General features: G+C 38.0%; 1 protein-coding gene across 6 annotated transcripts in view; it reads left to right on the forward strand.

Annotated features, from left to right (window-relative positions):
* LOC127520973 (membrane-associated phosphatidylinositol transfer protein 2) overlaps nt 1-16,234 on the forward strand; it is a 68,961-nt gene that overhangs the window by 19,677 nt on the left and 33,050 nt on the right. For 5 of the 6 annotated variants that reach the window (XM_051909745.1, XM_051909748.1, XM_051909749.1 and 2 more), the window contains exons 2-3: nt 2,371-2,564; nt 15,753-15,967. In XM_051909745.1, the coding sequence (XP_051765705.1) occupies nt 2,487-2,564; nt 15,753-15,967 (293 nt within the window). In that variant the 5' untranslated portion in view covers nt 2,371-2,486. Of the gene's footprint in view, nt 1-1,217; nt 1,365-2,370; nt 2,565-15,752; nt 15,968-16,234 lie in introns of those variants that run through there. The other variant, XM_051909747.1, reaches the window with a different exon arrangement.

Here is a 16,234-nt window from a genome sequence, read left to right on the forward strand (position 1 = left end):
CTTTGAAAATGTAATTTATTACTGTGATGCAAAGCTGATTTTTTTTAAGCATCATTACTCGTCATCAGTGTCACATGGTCCTTCAGAAATCATTCTAATTTGCTGCTCAAGAAACATTTATTTATTATTATTATTATTATCAATGTTGAAAATAGCTGTGCTGCTTCATATTTTAGTGGAAACCACACTGCAAAAAATGCTTTTCTTACTTGGTATTTTTGTCTTGTTTCCAGTCAAAATATCTAAAAATTCTTAAATCAAGGTGCAATTTCGATAGAAGAAAAATGACGTAAGAAAAAATCTAAATTCAGTGCATTTTGCTGTAAAATTATCTGCCAATGTGGTAAGAAAAAAAAATCCTTGTTTTCGGTTTGCATTAAGATTATTTTTCTTACCCTATTGGCAGATAATTTTACTAGTTTTAAGCAAAATGCACTTAATTTAGATTTTTTATTTCCACTGGAAACAAGACTCTATATATCTTCTGTCATTTTCTTGTATAGAAAATGTATCTTGATTTAAGAATTTTTAGATATTTGTACTTTGAAATAAGACAAAATACTCATTTTTGCAGTGACTTTTTTTTTTTTTAGGATTCTGATGAATAGAATGTTCAAAAGAACAGCTTTTATTTGAAATATAAATCTTCTGTAATATTATAAATGGCTTTACTGTCATTTTCATTAATTTAATCCATCCTTGCTGAATAAAATCATTAATTTCTTTAAAAAAAAATCTTACCACAGACTTTTGAACGGTAGTGTACTTGTAGCATTTAAATGGTAAATCAAATAATTATGAATTATTTATAGTATTTATATATTTTTTTAAATAATAAATAAAACAGTTTTGTAAGCAATAACAATTTTTAGTTTTGGGTGAACTCTGTCTTATAATTTCCTATATTAATACCTAAGCTTTGGAGTATCTTGGAATGAGGCATTGGTGATAAACAGTAGTTTGGTCTTTAACCTTTCCTTTTGTGGGCCTTTGATTATTGTTACTATTTTTAGAGGCTCATCGAGGTTCCAGCCAATCTATTGTAATTGTGTTGAATGCTTCCTTTTCACCAGGGGCAAGACAGCGCAATCACAGCGCAAACCTTTTTACTGCAAGTGTGCGTGACGTAACTGAGCCATACAAGCTATTTATAGACCAAATAGCAAGATATTTTTCGTCGTGGATGCCATTTTTAGCTCTGACAGCTGTTGCACCTAACATGGCCCCTCTTGGGAACCTTGAGATGGTCGCTTAGTCGATTGCTGGTGATTGTTTATGAGTCTTACGGTGTTTGTGTTTACACCAGCTCACCTTTCTGCTCACACACACTCATCTGTCTGCTTTACCTCTCAGGGAAGAGTTGGGTAAGTTGTCTGTGGATAATCCGTCTTACACTAAGCGGCCTGTGTCATGTGACGCGCCCTGTGGATCTGCAGGAGAGTTACGGTGTCTGCCGGACCTCTGTGTCATCAGCAGGTGGATTTACATTTCTTATGGCAGCCGAAGGTCAAAACGAGGCCCCTTGTGTTTTGTTTCTGGGAATTGCTTGCATAGATGTCATTCGCGGACAGTTGGATTCCAGTACAGCACTGCTGCCGTACAGTAACACTGTATTTATTAATTGCGAGTTGCTGGCGCTGCATGTGTTTGAGACCACTATGCCTGAATACGTAATGCCTGTGATTATACAGAACATCTGTTGGTTTTGGGTTTTGTGAGTGATTATGAAGTAATATGGAATATGCTACTTTGCAAACAGAGAAATACACTGTTTTTAATATGCGTTGCGGTTTAAAGATGCTTTACCACTTTTTTTCTACATATATATTATGGTATAGTATAGTATATTATAATATAGAATATTACAGTATATGTATTACATATGTAGCATTTTGTTTCATTTTGAAGAACCTGAGGGACAGTGTGAGTTCTGTTTGTGCAATAATTATTTTTTATTTTTATATATAAACATATCTAAGATTTTTATTTTTTTATTTATTTATTTTCTGTAGACATGCCATTTTTCATACTGACCACTGCTTTTTAAAGACACTTTGTCTGAGCAGATCAAACTTTAAAATCTCGAGTCATTTTATTAATCAGTATTTTTGTCTTGTATATATCTCAACATCCTTCAAACAACATAAATTTACTCAAGAAGCCAACTTGCATAAAATATTTAGACTTATTTTCAAGTTTGTTTTTTTTGTTTTAAACATTTAAGCAAATTTATGCGGTTTATGGTGAGGATTGATTATGTTTTGATATTTTCACTGGAGAACCTTATTATGCAACACTTGAGTTAAAAACAAAATCTCAAAAGTGATCCCCTGGACATCCGTAGCTGATTTGTCTGTGTTTTCTCCCCAGGTCTGAGAATGAGCTCGGCTCCTTCTCTCTGATGCACTCGAGCTAAGGGCCGTCCTGGTGGATTTGCCCCTGACCCAGCGGAGCGTTTCCAGCCCCAGCCCCGCTCCACGCCCATCATGCTGATCAAAGAGTACCGCATCCCCATGCCCATGAGCGTCGAGGAGTACCGCATCGCTCAACTCTACATGATTCAGGTTTGCTCATGGTTTCATCTTGCATTAAAGCTGTAGAAAATTCTGCCTATTATTTACTCCGCTTCACAATGATGCTCATAATGACAACGTCTGACAAGCTCCAAAAAGGATTAAAAAAAACTCCATAGAAGTAGTTTGTACAGCTTGTGTGCTACATTCCAATTCTTTTGAAGTTTTTTAATGTAATATTAAAATATGATGCATATACAGTATGATGCCTATAATAAAATATAAGTTAAATTTAACATTTAAAATGTAAATTTTGCATTTAAATTAAGTTATCTACCAAAAATATTCAACATCACAGATCTCAAATCAAGTATGCCGACTTTAGATGCGTCAAATAAGATTTGACATCAATAATGTTTCACTATGAGACATGCAAGAACCAACAGCATCTAATCTGTGCCATATTTTGAGATCTACGGCTTGAAAATTGGTCTGTTTTATGGCTGAGTAAAAATATTGATTTCTCGATTTGAATCGATTCTCATTTTTATGAACCGATCTTAAATCCCAAGAATCAATGTTTTTAGTCTATGCTGTTTTCAGTTGATAAATGAACAGAACTTTGTATCATGCCTCCCATCCATTAAATCACAATAAGCTTTGTTACTTTTAATGTGAAACAAAGTCTTTCAAATTCTGTCCATTTTATTACAAAATTCAAACAATAAATACCGTTTTGGTGCTTTTTAATGTGGTTTAGTGCTCTTTAACCTCAGTGCTTGAGAACGAATCATCTCTTTCTCTTTACTACTAGTTATAGCATGAAATAAACATGAATGAAAGAATGAAAGGCATGTTGAAAGATACAGTACAACTTACCAAAATCTGTATCATGTCTCATGTAATCATTCGGTGTTTCAACCGCGGAAAGACGTCAATAAAACAACCTGTAAACAATATGTCACGTAATGTTACATTTACCTAAATATAAAGCCATTCAATGTCCAAAACCTAGAAAAATGAACTCTAGAAGGGAGCATTTTGCTAAATACAGTATACTATGCTAAGGTTGTCAAAAGTACTGGTACTTCGGTACCAAGTCGGTACTGAAATTTAAAAAATGTGACGATACCAGCATTTCCCCCTAGCATTTTGAGTGCTGCTGAGTGGATTCCGACTAACTTAAACACCTCTGATTGGCCATTGTGTTCACAGTCTCAACAGATATGTCTGTGATTGGCTACAATGATCAACGCTTCAAAAATCAGAAATTCAAAAATTAATTTTATATCCAAATTAACCGGAATCAAACCTCAAGCTTGTGAATCAAAACCGTATCGAATCGTAAAATTTGAGCCAATACCCGGCCCTAGTTTGTTCTTCACAGGAAACTATCATACAACTTCATTCATATTATTTTTGTGTGCTTTTTTTAGCCTATTTGAAGCTTGACAGACTATAAACCATTGTGTGGAAAAGAGCTGTGTGAATCTCCTTTTGTGTTCCACGGAAAAAATAACAGCCCATGGGTTTGGAATGACATTAATATGGAAAAAAAAAAATGGAAGAATTTTCATTTTTGGGTTCTCCTTTTAAGCACGTCATGCACTTCTGTTGTTTTTGTGAAGTGCGTAACATACAAAAAGATGTGACTCACAGCTGGCTTGCTTGGTGTTTCCTTTTTAAAACATGCTGTACTCTCTGGGTCAAATGCAATGAAACTTGCATGTTTGAATCATTCAGATATGATGCACGCATTCAGTTTTACAGAACAAAGATGGTGATTCACGTCTTGTACGTCAGTCTATTTTTGGTAGGGCACAACAGTTTCACATGCTCTAAAAATTTCACTAAATCTGGCCCGTGATCCCCTGAGAGAGGATGTCAGAGAGGTTTCGGGTACTGGAGAGGCAGGAAGCACCTTACGCATTGTGCTGATGCCGAAACCACCAGCACGCTCGTGGAAAAACGCTGATGTTCATCGGCAGCCAGAAATCAATACGGACCACTGCGATGTGCTAATGTAGATGTTGTGAGTGTTTCTAGAAGGGCTAATGTTGTGAGCTGTGGTCTGCACCATGGCAGTGTTGGTTTACTTATTGTTATTGGTTGAAAAGGCAAGGTAATAGCTTTGTTTTGAAACCTAGTAAGCTCCCTAGATAGACAGCATTGTAAGACATCATGGCCAGAAAAGCTGTTCCAAAAGATAAGCAGCAATCTTCGAGTTTTCGTTTTGTCCAAATTCTAAGGCGTAACAAGTATCTTTCATAGAGAAGGCAATCCCAGAATGCACTGGGCCGAGATCAAGAAACAAAACAAAGATGGCAAAAATTTTTAAAGTAATGTTGAATAAGCGAAGTTTGAAGTTTTTCAGTAAAACTAGTTCAGTGTAATAGGGCTGTATGATTAATCAAAATAAAATCGTAATGATGACATGCAAGAAAAAAAGTAAATCGTGCCCACTATTTACTATTTCGTTCCCTCGATTTGCTAAATCGTGCGGACGATTTACTATTTCGTTCCCTCAATTGGCTAAATCATGCACACTGTTTACTATTTCATCCCCTCGATTTGCTAAATCGTGCGGACGATTTACTGTTTTGTTCCCTCGATTTGCTAAATTGTCTGCACTATTTACTAATTTGTTCCATCAATTTGCTAAATCTTCCGCTCTATTTAGTAATTCCTTTCCTCGATTTGCTAAAGCGTGCATGATTTACTGTTTCGTTTCCTGGATTTGCTAAATTGTGCGCACTATTTACCAATTAGTTCCCTCAATTTGCTAAATCGTGCGCACTGTTTATTATTTTGTTTCCTCGATTTGCTAAATCCTGCCTACGATTTACTATTTCATCCCCTCGATTTGCTAAATCGTGCGGACGATTTACTATTTTGTTCCCTCAATTTGCTAAATCGTCTGCACTATTTACTAATTCGTTCCCTCGATTTGCTAAATTGTGCACACGATTTACTAATTAGTTCCCTCAATTTATAAATCGTGTGCACGATTTAGCTTACTATTTTTTTCCTGCATGTCACGTGCGGGGCTCCGTACAATAGTAATTTGTCTTATTTTGTTTAATAATTTCATTTAGTAATAATAATAATAATAATAATTTTATTTTACAGTATTTTAGTATTATTAATTTATAGTCATATTGATATATAATCACAAAATGTTTGGCCCTACAGACAAGCACAGCAAACCTGGCACTTTTTTTAAGATTGCAGTTTTTATCAGAAAAAGTACAATTAGAGATTTCCCCCAAATTGTTTTTATACTTTTTACAGTATCGTGGCAATAGTTTATCAACATGTTAACATCAAGCTCTATTGGAATCGATTGTAAGTTGAGTCTTGAATTCATTTGTGTGCCACAAAGTTGCTGCTTTACATATAAAGCGTCCATCAGAGCTGTATCTAGCGAAACGTCTGTCTGTAGAGGTTTGGGTGAAATATAACGAACTAGCACGTCTCCAGCATGCTCAGATCGTTCTTCAAGCTCACAGCGAGGTTACGGCCACAGATCTAACTGAGCTTCCACCCACATGCTCCGCTTTCTCTGAATGGTCTTATAAGGTTAATTAGCAGTCTGTCAATGCAGCTGCCTCTCAGTGTTGATGTCAGTGAGGTATTAAGCAAACGGCCCCTATAGACAGCCAGGACGTTACTATCCAATTGCAGCAGGCATGCTAAATTTAAGCACTTGTGCTAAGTCAGTGGACATCAGAATCGAACGTTGACTCGCATAAGACTTGAAGTCCTGCGGGAACAAGTGTCTAATTAGCAGATTTCTAAAAGCGTGAGTCATCGAAAGTGTGAAGTAGCGTCCATATGACTGATGGTTGAATCGTTTAGGCTTGGCGTAGAGATTCGAAGTTTGAAGCCAATTAACACGCTAAATCTGCATCTAAAGAGAACATTTGTGTCCTTGTTAAAGTTAGTTTCACTTGTTTATTTGGATTGTTTTATGCGTTCTTTCCAAGTCTCGCTGTTTATAAGCACCATCTGTTGACATGCCATCGCAGAGTTCCCCTAATGAGTGTGCGGTGGGCACACACACGGTTCGGCATGCTCGTACACTGTCAGAGTGACCCCGCTGGTGTAGTATTAAACCTGTGTGTGTGTTTGTGTGCCGATGCTTCCGATTACAGTGACTGCCGTTCTAGTAGCCTCATGTTAAATGGCAGAACTCTGGTCAGAAACCGTGAACAGATGTTCAATGCTGGTGGAAATATAAACAAATCTAGTTCCGCTGTGGAAGGAGTGAGGTGGTTTTTGGTGTGTGTGATGCACCAAAGATGAGTTTTTCACTTCATAAGCCAGTGTGTGTCATCCGAGTTGAGTCACACTGGTGCATTATGGATTTAGATTGTTTGGTAATTGATTATTTCAAGCTTGGGTGGGGCAATCAAATGAAGCCACATCATGGATATTACAGTATATTTTTAAATGCACTTTGTATCTGGCAGTTAGAGAGAGAGTTCACTCAAAAATGAAAATTTGCTGTTAATTTACTCATCCTCAGGCCATCCAAGATGTAGGTGACTTTTATTCTTCAGCAGAACAATAAAGAATATATTTAGCTGAAACCATGGTGGTCCTTGGTGATTCACGTGCAAGTCAACGGCTACCGTCACTTTAAGAGTAAAAAAAAAACCCATACAGGCAAAACTGACACGTGTTTGTTTACAACAGAGAGGGAGGACTCGTGTGTTGTATTGTTCAACAAAATGGTACCTGCTTGTGCTTATCCTGGATTGCTTGAGCAATCTCAATCACGAAGACTGGCTCTTCACAGATTCTTAAAGGCACAATATGTAAGATTTTTGGATTAAAATATCTAAATCCAGAGAAATAAGCTATTTTAACCAGGACACGGACCGTGTCAGTGCGTCGCCTATCAAAGATATCGTACCCGCATTACCCTCGATTTTGTACCCTTTGATACCCTTTTATTTTGTAAAAACCACGGAAACACCAAAGATGCTTTGATATATTATATGTTTTATTAGACAAGGGAACAACTGTTTGGATACATTTATAGACAGGAAACGAATTATTGTTATATAGCTCAACACGTTTAGTCTTATTGTTTGAATCAAGTTTTCTTGATTTTCCGCAAGTGCCATGGTTTTACCATGCCTCAGGGAAAAACACTATTTTATCAAGTGACTAGACAGTAGTACATAATTTTCTCTGTCATACAGTATGTTTTAAAGTTAATTGTATGCCATTTAGCAACACAAGCCGTCCAGTGAACGCACATTAACAGTAATGTTAATAATCTCATCCATAAACATGATTTCTGCCTTAGTCCCGTCGGATTCTTTTCCACCGGCTGTGAGGTGAAGACAACATCTCCCATGATTCCGTGCTCAATCTCAACGTCATCAAGCAACACCTTTGTTTTGAATAGACGAACTCTAGTGGCGAAAACTTACATATTGTGCCTTTAACGTTTGAGCACATACGTCATTATGCGACAGGAAGCTCACGCTCAGGACCGTTTGCCGAAGCGGTGGATTACAGGTAATACTTTTGTAAATAATGTTCAGTTTCTTGCACAGACCGATCATTTCGCTTCATAAGACTCCAATGAATTGTCAGGAGCCACGGGTATTAATTTTGTTTTGCCTCGATATGTTTTTTACATAAGATAAGTTACTCTCAAAGTGACGGCATTATATGAATCACTAAGGCCCACGGTTTTTCACTTTTTCACTTAGACCTTGGATGGCCTGAAGGTAAGTAAATGAACAGATTTTTATTTTTAGGTGAACTCTCCCTTTAAGTTTCCTAAACCACATGTCATTTAAGATTTTTTTTTTTTTTTAAATGAGTGTTTTAATAGCATCTCTGATTTAAACTTACATTTGATAAGTTACTCTGTGAATCTGTTCAAGACTTTGAGTCAGCAAAACATTTGTCATCACTCCAAAAAGTATTAATGGATTTATTTTTTAAATATTAAAATGTTTGTGCTAAAAATATATGTAGATTAATGTTTCTGTTTATTATATACGTTTATATATTACTATATATTGGTTTATTTGTACATATAAATAAAAATGATTTAATACTATTCTTTCTTGTTTTCATTTAATAAAAAACTGTTGGAAAACATCTTTTGCTATTTTTTTTAAAATGTATTTTTACTACATTTTACTTCTTGCATGAAACCTTTTAAATCTATTTGGCAACAGTGGCTTGGTTTTGGTTGAAATGCTGGTTCGTCTATATTAAAAAAATCACCCTTTTAAGTCATTTCAATGCAAGCACTTAATTATACTGAGATATTTTGAATATTGTCATTTTTTTTTGTTCTATAGACCAGCAGGAATTTGTCTTTCAAAGCTTCCGTCACAGCAGCATCACACTTTCCCGCTGTATCTCTCGCTCTCCTGTTTTCTCTTCTTCTCCCCTCCGGTCAGACCCCCTCCTCTGCAGCGTCACAGCTGAGCTCCGGTTGCCATGGATACCTGTGACATCAGCCGGAGCGTGGCGCTCACTGCAGTCATTTGTTTGCGGTGCGAGAGGGGAGACGGAGGGAGAGGTCACGATGATGCAGGCCTGTTGCCAGGGCAACTTCACTCCCGTGATTTCTGCTCTCCGCAGATGGGCAGTGAAGGTGCATCGCGCCGAGGTTAAACCTCTCACATGATCTTCGCCGTCCGTGTCCATATAGGGCAGCATTTGCTTTTCGCTCCTCCACGGAGATACTAAATTAAGGGTAGAGTTGAGCGCGGCTTCGGCAAGAAAGAGGAATATTTTGAGGGCAGGTGGGAAATTTCAACTGGAGAGCAGGAAATCTCTGTGGATGCTCCTTTTAGGGCCTAGTCGTTTTTCATTTGAATTTAAAGTCATCCATCTGAAATGTGTAATTAGCTAGAGTGCACAGGAATCTTGCCAGGCAAAACTGAACTCCAGTTTTCTGCTTTCTATCAGTTACGGTAGTCGCAACACGGCTCTTGGTGCCAACCGAGCATTTTTCTCATCTTCATTATGACCTCTCAGCAGTTACTGGCCTTTCAAATATATTCATTTTGCATTATTTTCATCAAAAAGTGCTTTCTCAGCATAAAGTACTTTTTGTACCATCAGCACTACCTTCATAAAAAGAAATGAATCCCCACTAAATTACTATTATTCTTATTATTATATTTTAACCATTTGACTGATTCTATTAAACTGGGTCATTTAAAAGTGATTATTAGAGCTTCTATCAGCTGTCAACTGGAAACATCATGTGATCATCAAGTGATCGATTATGTTCAGAATTGAGCGGCGAGAAAATTTTGTTTCAGTACGAGAGTATTATGTAGTTTATCCAGCCGAGATGCACAAGTTTTAGCATAGAGTAATTTTAAGTGTTAAACTTTGGTGTGTTACTCGTCCTGTACAGATATCACTGATTCATTGATGAATAATATAATTGAATTGCACAAACAAATTCATTGTCTCTCTTGTGTGGTTTGCTGCACTATTGTTCATCTCATACATCTCATAGATTGTAAACTCGACAAAAGTGAAGGAAACCGCAGCGAGGTTAAAACCATTGTGCTGAAAAACTGGTGAGTTGTGACCCAAAATCAGGTCACAAGTCTGTCCTTTTAGTGTCGTGATTAGAGGGGAAAAACAACTGTGCTTGTTGAACATAAACAGTTCATTATTATTAAATGTTGCTCCATATCATCTCTGCAAGTCCTCTGAGTTTGGGTCATTTTAACGTGCATTTGGGCAACATGCGGCAACTATCTTCACAAACTTGTAATGAGAAGCGCTCTCCTTGCTGTTTTCTGTCAAAATAAGAGTTTGATGGTTTAATGTTTGAAAATGAAATTCAACAAAGAACATGCCCAAATGAACATGAGGTTGTATCTCTGCAACACTTTAGCATATTGAGATGAATCTTGGTACATGTCTTCACAAGCATGACCTGAGGCTACATGCAGTGTTTCGGTACAGCGGCAACTATTAGTCAGGAGATATGAAAAATGTTTAGTTTTGCTTAGAACTTCTGAACGGATTGCCTAAAAATCATAAAGCTGGTCTCTCTTTTTATTCAGTGCAGCATACTGAGTCATATTATACCCAATATTGGCCATTTTGGGCGTTGACCATTTTGAATTTTGTAGTAAAGTGCTATAATTTGCGCACGCATTAGCATATCGTTACGAAACTCTGTATGTGTCATTGGGACCATGCCAAAAGTTTCGCAACAGCGCCACCTTCGTGTCAAAATGTATAATGAAATTTAAAAACATGCAAATAGCTTTTGATTAATTTTGCCTATTTTAATAAAACTGGACTTGAAAGATTCCTTGAGTCATACCGAGAACAATGATACCAATTATGAACTTGCTCGAACTTGCTGTCTGCCATTTTGAATTTCTTTGAAAACCTACTTTTTCAAACTCCTCCTACACCGTTTGTCCAATTTTCACCAAAATTGGCTCAGATCATCTTCAGACCATGCCGGCAAAAAGTTATTAAAAGCTTTTTGATTTACCCAAACCATTATCGAATAATGCATCAACGAATTTGTTGGCGTGATGCCAAGCTTATTCTGAGGCTGTAACTCTGCAACTCTTTGGCATATTGACACCAAACTTTGTATGTGTCATTGTCACCTCACACTGACCACACCATAATAATTTGATAACAGCGCTACCTATTGGTCAAAAGTGATAAGCAGTTAAATCATATTACTGGTAATTGTATTAATATTTTTTTAAGCCATTTTGCATAAAATAATCAAACATTTTTTTTTTTTAATTTCTCATTGTTGAAGTTGGTCTGATGCTCCCAGCCATGCTTGCATGACTCGTTGTGCCTTTTTGTGCTTGATTGACCCCGATAATTGCTGCTTGCAGCTATATTCATTATTATTATTATTATTATTATTATTATTTTATAGACATATTGATATAAAATCAGAAAAAAAAAAAGTGCAGCCATACGTTGATGCAAAGCAAAACTGAAATGTTTTTTAATTGTGCAGCCCTATTAAAAAATCTTACGTTTGGTTTTAAGAACAGTTTTGGTAAAAATTTTGGTGCTAAATCAAAATCACAATCACAAGTATTGATACAAAATCGTGGGGGAAAACATTGCAATATAATTGTACTGCACAACCTTATGGTGTCAAGACCACACTTCTCTAAGGTGTGTGTGTGAATGTGTGTACGAGGGATTGATTGTAGCGAGTGCGGGGCCTGATGTCATCTGTCAGCACCATAATGAAGTGCTGGCGACTCCACGCTGGGAGAATGAGCAAAAACAGATACCGCAGCCCAGTGCTTCTGCCGCCCGTTCCCTCTCCCGCCTGCCATTTGTCTGTCTGTCCCCACCTCCTGCCACCTCCAGCTGCTGACAGCTCACCTCTCTAACTAGAAGATGTGATTGGTCCGTTTCTTCCTGCTCTGCACATGTGAGCTACAAACCTGCGGATGGCTTGAATGGGCTCCTGCTTCACACGCATTATGTGGAATGTGATGGTCTGACGTCAGTTTGCAAGTTTTGCAGAAAGAAAGAGAAGCAGCTGTCTGACATTCAGAAATACACGGCCGCTGTTCCCTTGCTGGTGCGGACCAGTGCTTTTAAAATGGAAATGTATTACTCACCACGTATCTGGCAATTGAGGATGAATTAAAAACCCCCTGAAACTGAGAGGCCAAGAGCGATCGTTTCTCAGGCGTCTAGGCTGCGGGACAGTTTGGCACTTGCTGAGCACGGGCTGACGTTGCACCTGTGAGCAGTTTACAGAGCTTTCTGCTGCTTGTGTTTCCTCATGTCTTGTGCCAGTCAGGCTTGTTCGAAATTCAGAATTGAAGGATTGGCTTCCTTTCAATTCATGAGTGTGAATTTGAATTGAAATGACAGGAAGAGGAATTTACTGAATTAAAGTGTTAAAGTGTCTTTGAATTACTTGTAACACAAGTAATGCATTCTGGGAAATAAGTTGTTCTTCCACCCTGATTACAAAAGTGAATTTAGTAAATATGATTAAAATGTCATAATTAATAAATTAAAGGGTTATATTACCTATAATGTCCCTTTCACAAGATGTAATATAAGTCTCTGGTGTCCCCAGAATGTGTCTGTGAAGTTTCAGCTCAAAATACCCCACAGATCATTTATTATAGCTTGTCAAATTTGCCCCTATTTGGGTGTGAGCAAAAACACGCCGTTTGTGTGTGTCCCTTTAAATGCAAATGAGCTGCTGCTTCCAGCCCCCTTTCCAGAAGAGGGCGGAGCTTTAACAGCTCGCGCTTGGGTTGCTCAACAACAACAAAGCTGGAGAATCTCACGCAGCCAAAATGAGGATTGTCAGTAACGGTGTTCAGCCTTACATTGTTCAAACCGGAGTCGACACTGATGGAGAGACTCAGGAAGAAGTTACAACTTTTAGGATGAAACTGGACGTTTCTGAATGGTTAGTGGATAAATTTATGTAGTTGCTGTAGAGTTGATTCAACTAGCATTTGCCTTCATGTTAATCTTTTGTGCAAATCCAGCGTTGAGTTGACCCTCGTTTGTGAAGCAGTCTGGCGTTTAATCTATCGTTTTATCTATTTATCGTTCTGTCAGTGCCCATGTTGTCATCTCATGAGAGCACTCAGACGAAATGAAAACGGTATAACTTTCTTCTTTGTCTCTGAAACAAACTTCACCTTAATGAAGGTCTTAAGTAAGCTTTGTCGGCTTTTAATCACCCCACTATCATCTTGATAATGCACAGTCACGGCTGATGGGATCTGTGTGGCCATCTGCCCTGCGAGTGTGCCAGCTCCACTGGCCTGTCATCATCCATCTTTTATTTAACACAGAGGACGCATAACAATTACATAATTGCACCTACATTCTTGTCAATTAGTTCAAATAGAAATGTAAAACAAAAATGCTGTTCAGAATTAAAACTGATGTTCGACTCTGATCCAACATGTGTTCACTTTCAGGGGGTTGGGACACAATTTTAAGGGGAGACCCTCCTTCCCTCAGCCTGTCATTTAGGCTTTTCCATAGTAGACTTAAATGGGCCGAACTTGTCCTTGATGGCTTCATAAGTAACTTGATATGCCATTAGCCACCGGATGCTTCCAACTACCTTCGTATGACCTTCTCAAGTGAGGCAGATATGATGGCATGTGCTACCCTGACTGGCACAGTGGGCCTTCTCCCAAAATTCGCAGCTCCGGAGCCTTGCCAAGACTGCACCCTATTTTTACAGTTCCGTCTGCTGGCAACCACAGTGAGTGTTGGCTTATCTTACTGACACAAAGCTGAAGGTGTGGCGTTCCTTGATTGGCTAACACCAATAGCGCTGAGCGTGTAATTGACTTCTGTTGGGTAGGAGTCAATTCTGTTTTGGGATAGACTGTCACCTTCCATTAACATTGAGTTTCGAGTGTCCTAAGAGGTTTTAAGATTTAAGCTTAGCTTAATATTATCTATTTAACTGCACTGGCACTATTAGATGAGAACTGAATTGAGCTGGATAATGACACTAACTAGTGATGCACTGATCGTGACTTTTCATGGCCGATTCCGATTTTTTTTTTACATGCAAATTGGCCGATTCTGATACTAGTTGCTGATTTCTTTTTTTAATCAGCAATTTATTTGCTCTAACAGGCAAACTGGCCTTAAACCAAAAATATCTGAAGCCATTAGAAATTACAGGCAACCACTGCATTTTAATCACAATCCAAACAAAGTTGCTACACGTGTAACATGAGCAATTAGAATTAGATTATAATTTCAAAATTTAAAACTAAAACAGAATGGTCTGACTTTAGATTTGTGAAGTGATGCTACATAAGACACCTGCACAAAACTGAATAAAAATGCATATTCACTCTCTGACAGTAGGTGACGCTTATGGAACAGCAGCGATATAGTGCTTATTTGGGTACCTCTGTACACAAAGCAGTTCTGCGCTTATAAACACTACTTTATAGAGGGTATGCATTGATGTCTCTGTCCCGCCGGAACACGCCCCCTCAGCCGGACTAAGTGGCAAAAAGAGCCTGCTGCATGACTGGATTTAATAAGGGAAACTGCGAAAATGCGAGTAAAACAAACGATTATCAGTTTAAACTAAAGGTTGGACTCTATATAGTGTTCCTTACAACTTAGCAAAGATCCAGTTATCCATGGATATTGAAATGCAGCCAGGAATCATGTTTCCTGACGATCAATTTGCTTCTCTTTTCTGTAGCTTTCTGCAGTCTGTAAAAATAGACTTGACATGAAATCTGAGGTATATCTGTACAGTCAAGTTTCCGAAGTTCGCACAGCTCTTTCCCGTTTTAGATGTTTTGTGTCAAAACTATCTATACAGTCAATCGCACAGCTCTCTCCTGGTTTAGATGTTTTGTGTCAAATCTATCTGTACAGTCAATCGCACAGCTCTTTCCAGTTTTAGATGTGTTTTGTGTGTTTTTCGCGGCATTCACGCTGAAAACCAATGCTGAAACTCATTGGCCGTAACCACAGTCACTCCTGCCGACAGTGACATACTCTCTATATGGAGGTAAGAGGAAAAGAAAATGCCATCGAAACTTTTCTGAAGACTGTCAGTTCCTTTCAGAGATGCATTCATATAAACCCCCATCCCCAATTCGGTATTTATATTTTTTATTCCTATATTTTGAGCATCGTGAACCGTGAGAATGCTGTGCCTGGTACAGTATTATCTGTGCTCTCATCTTTTATTATCTTTTATCTCATCTTTATCTTCAGCCTGTCCCGTCTCTGGCCTGTGTTAACGTTCTGTTTACAGACTTCATAATACTTCCACACAAATGACATTTTGGCAAATGATTGCAATGCAGTTTGTGTGCAATTCTGAAATAGAGATCGGCCAAAATAAAACAAAAAACATCTGGTTGATCGTGTGTTTGGAGCTAAAATCCGATTTATGCATTTCTAACACTAACTTTGCAACACTAACACTGTTATTGAACTGAATTCAGTGAATTGAATCAACTGACTTGAGCTGAATAATGACACTAATATCTTCTGTAGAGCTGCATATAGCTGAATTGATCCTGTTCCATAATCGATGAGGTTTACATCAACACTGTCATTTTGCTGTTTATTAATGTGACGCTGCTTTGAAACAATCTGTATTGTATAAAGTGATATATAAATAAATGTGACTTGACTTCATTATAATTCCGGTCCATTTTGGAAGTCTGTGAACCCTAATCCCTGACCTTTCCCTCCCTGCAGAAAAAGAGTCGTGAAGAGAGCGAAGGCGAGGGCAGCGGGGTGGAGATCCTGGAGAACCGACCCTACACAGACGGCCCCGGCGGCACTGGTCAATACACCCATAAGGTTTACCACATTGGCCAACACATCCCTAGCTGGTTCCGCTCTATCTTGCCAAAAGCTGCTCTTCGTGTGGAAGAGGAATCCTGGAACGCCTACCCATACACCCGTACACGGTGAGTGCCAGAGCTCCTAATAATAAAACCCTCTGGCTCTTTTTCAAGAGTACTCAAGATAAAAATCCAAAACAGCTTTTAATATTCAAGTCAGGCCTTGTCGTTCTGGCCTTAAAGTAAATGTGAAATCAAAATAGATCTGTGTTTACTTTCTTAAAGAGGCCATATTATGCTCTTTTTCAGAGTCTTTATTTTGTTTTTGGGATCTACTAGCAGTGTTGGGGAGAGTTGCTTTTAAAAGTAATGCATTACAATATTGCATTACTC

Source organism: Ctenopharyngodon idella, chromosome 10 (genome assembly GCF_019924925.1).
Source record: "Ctenopharyngodon idella isolate HZGC_01 chromosome 10, HZGC01, whole genome shotgun sequence".
Lineage (NCBI taxonomy): Eukaryota > Metazoa > Chordata > Actinopteri > Cypriniformes > Xenocyprididae > Ctenopharyngodon > Ctenopharyngodon idella.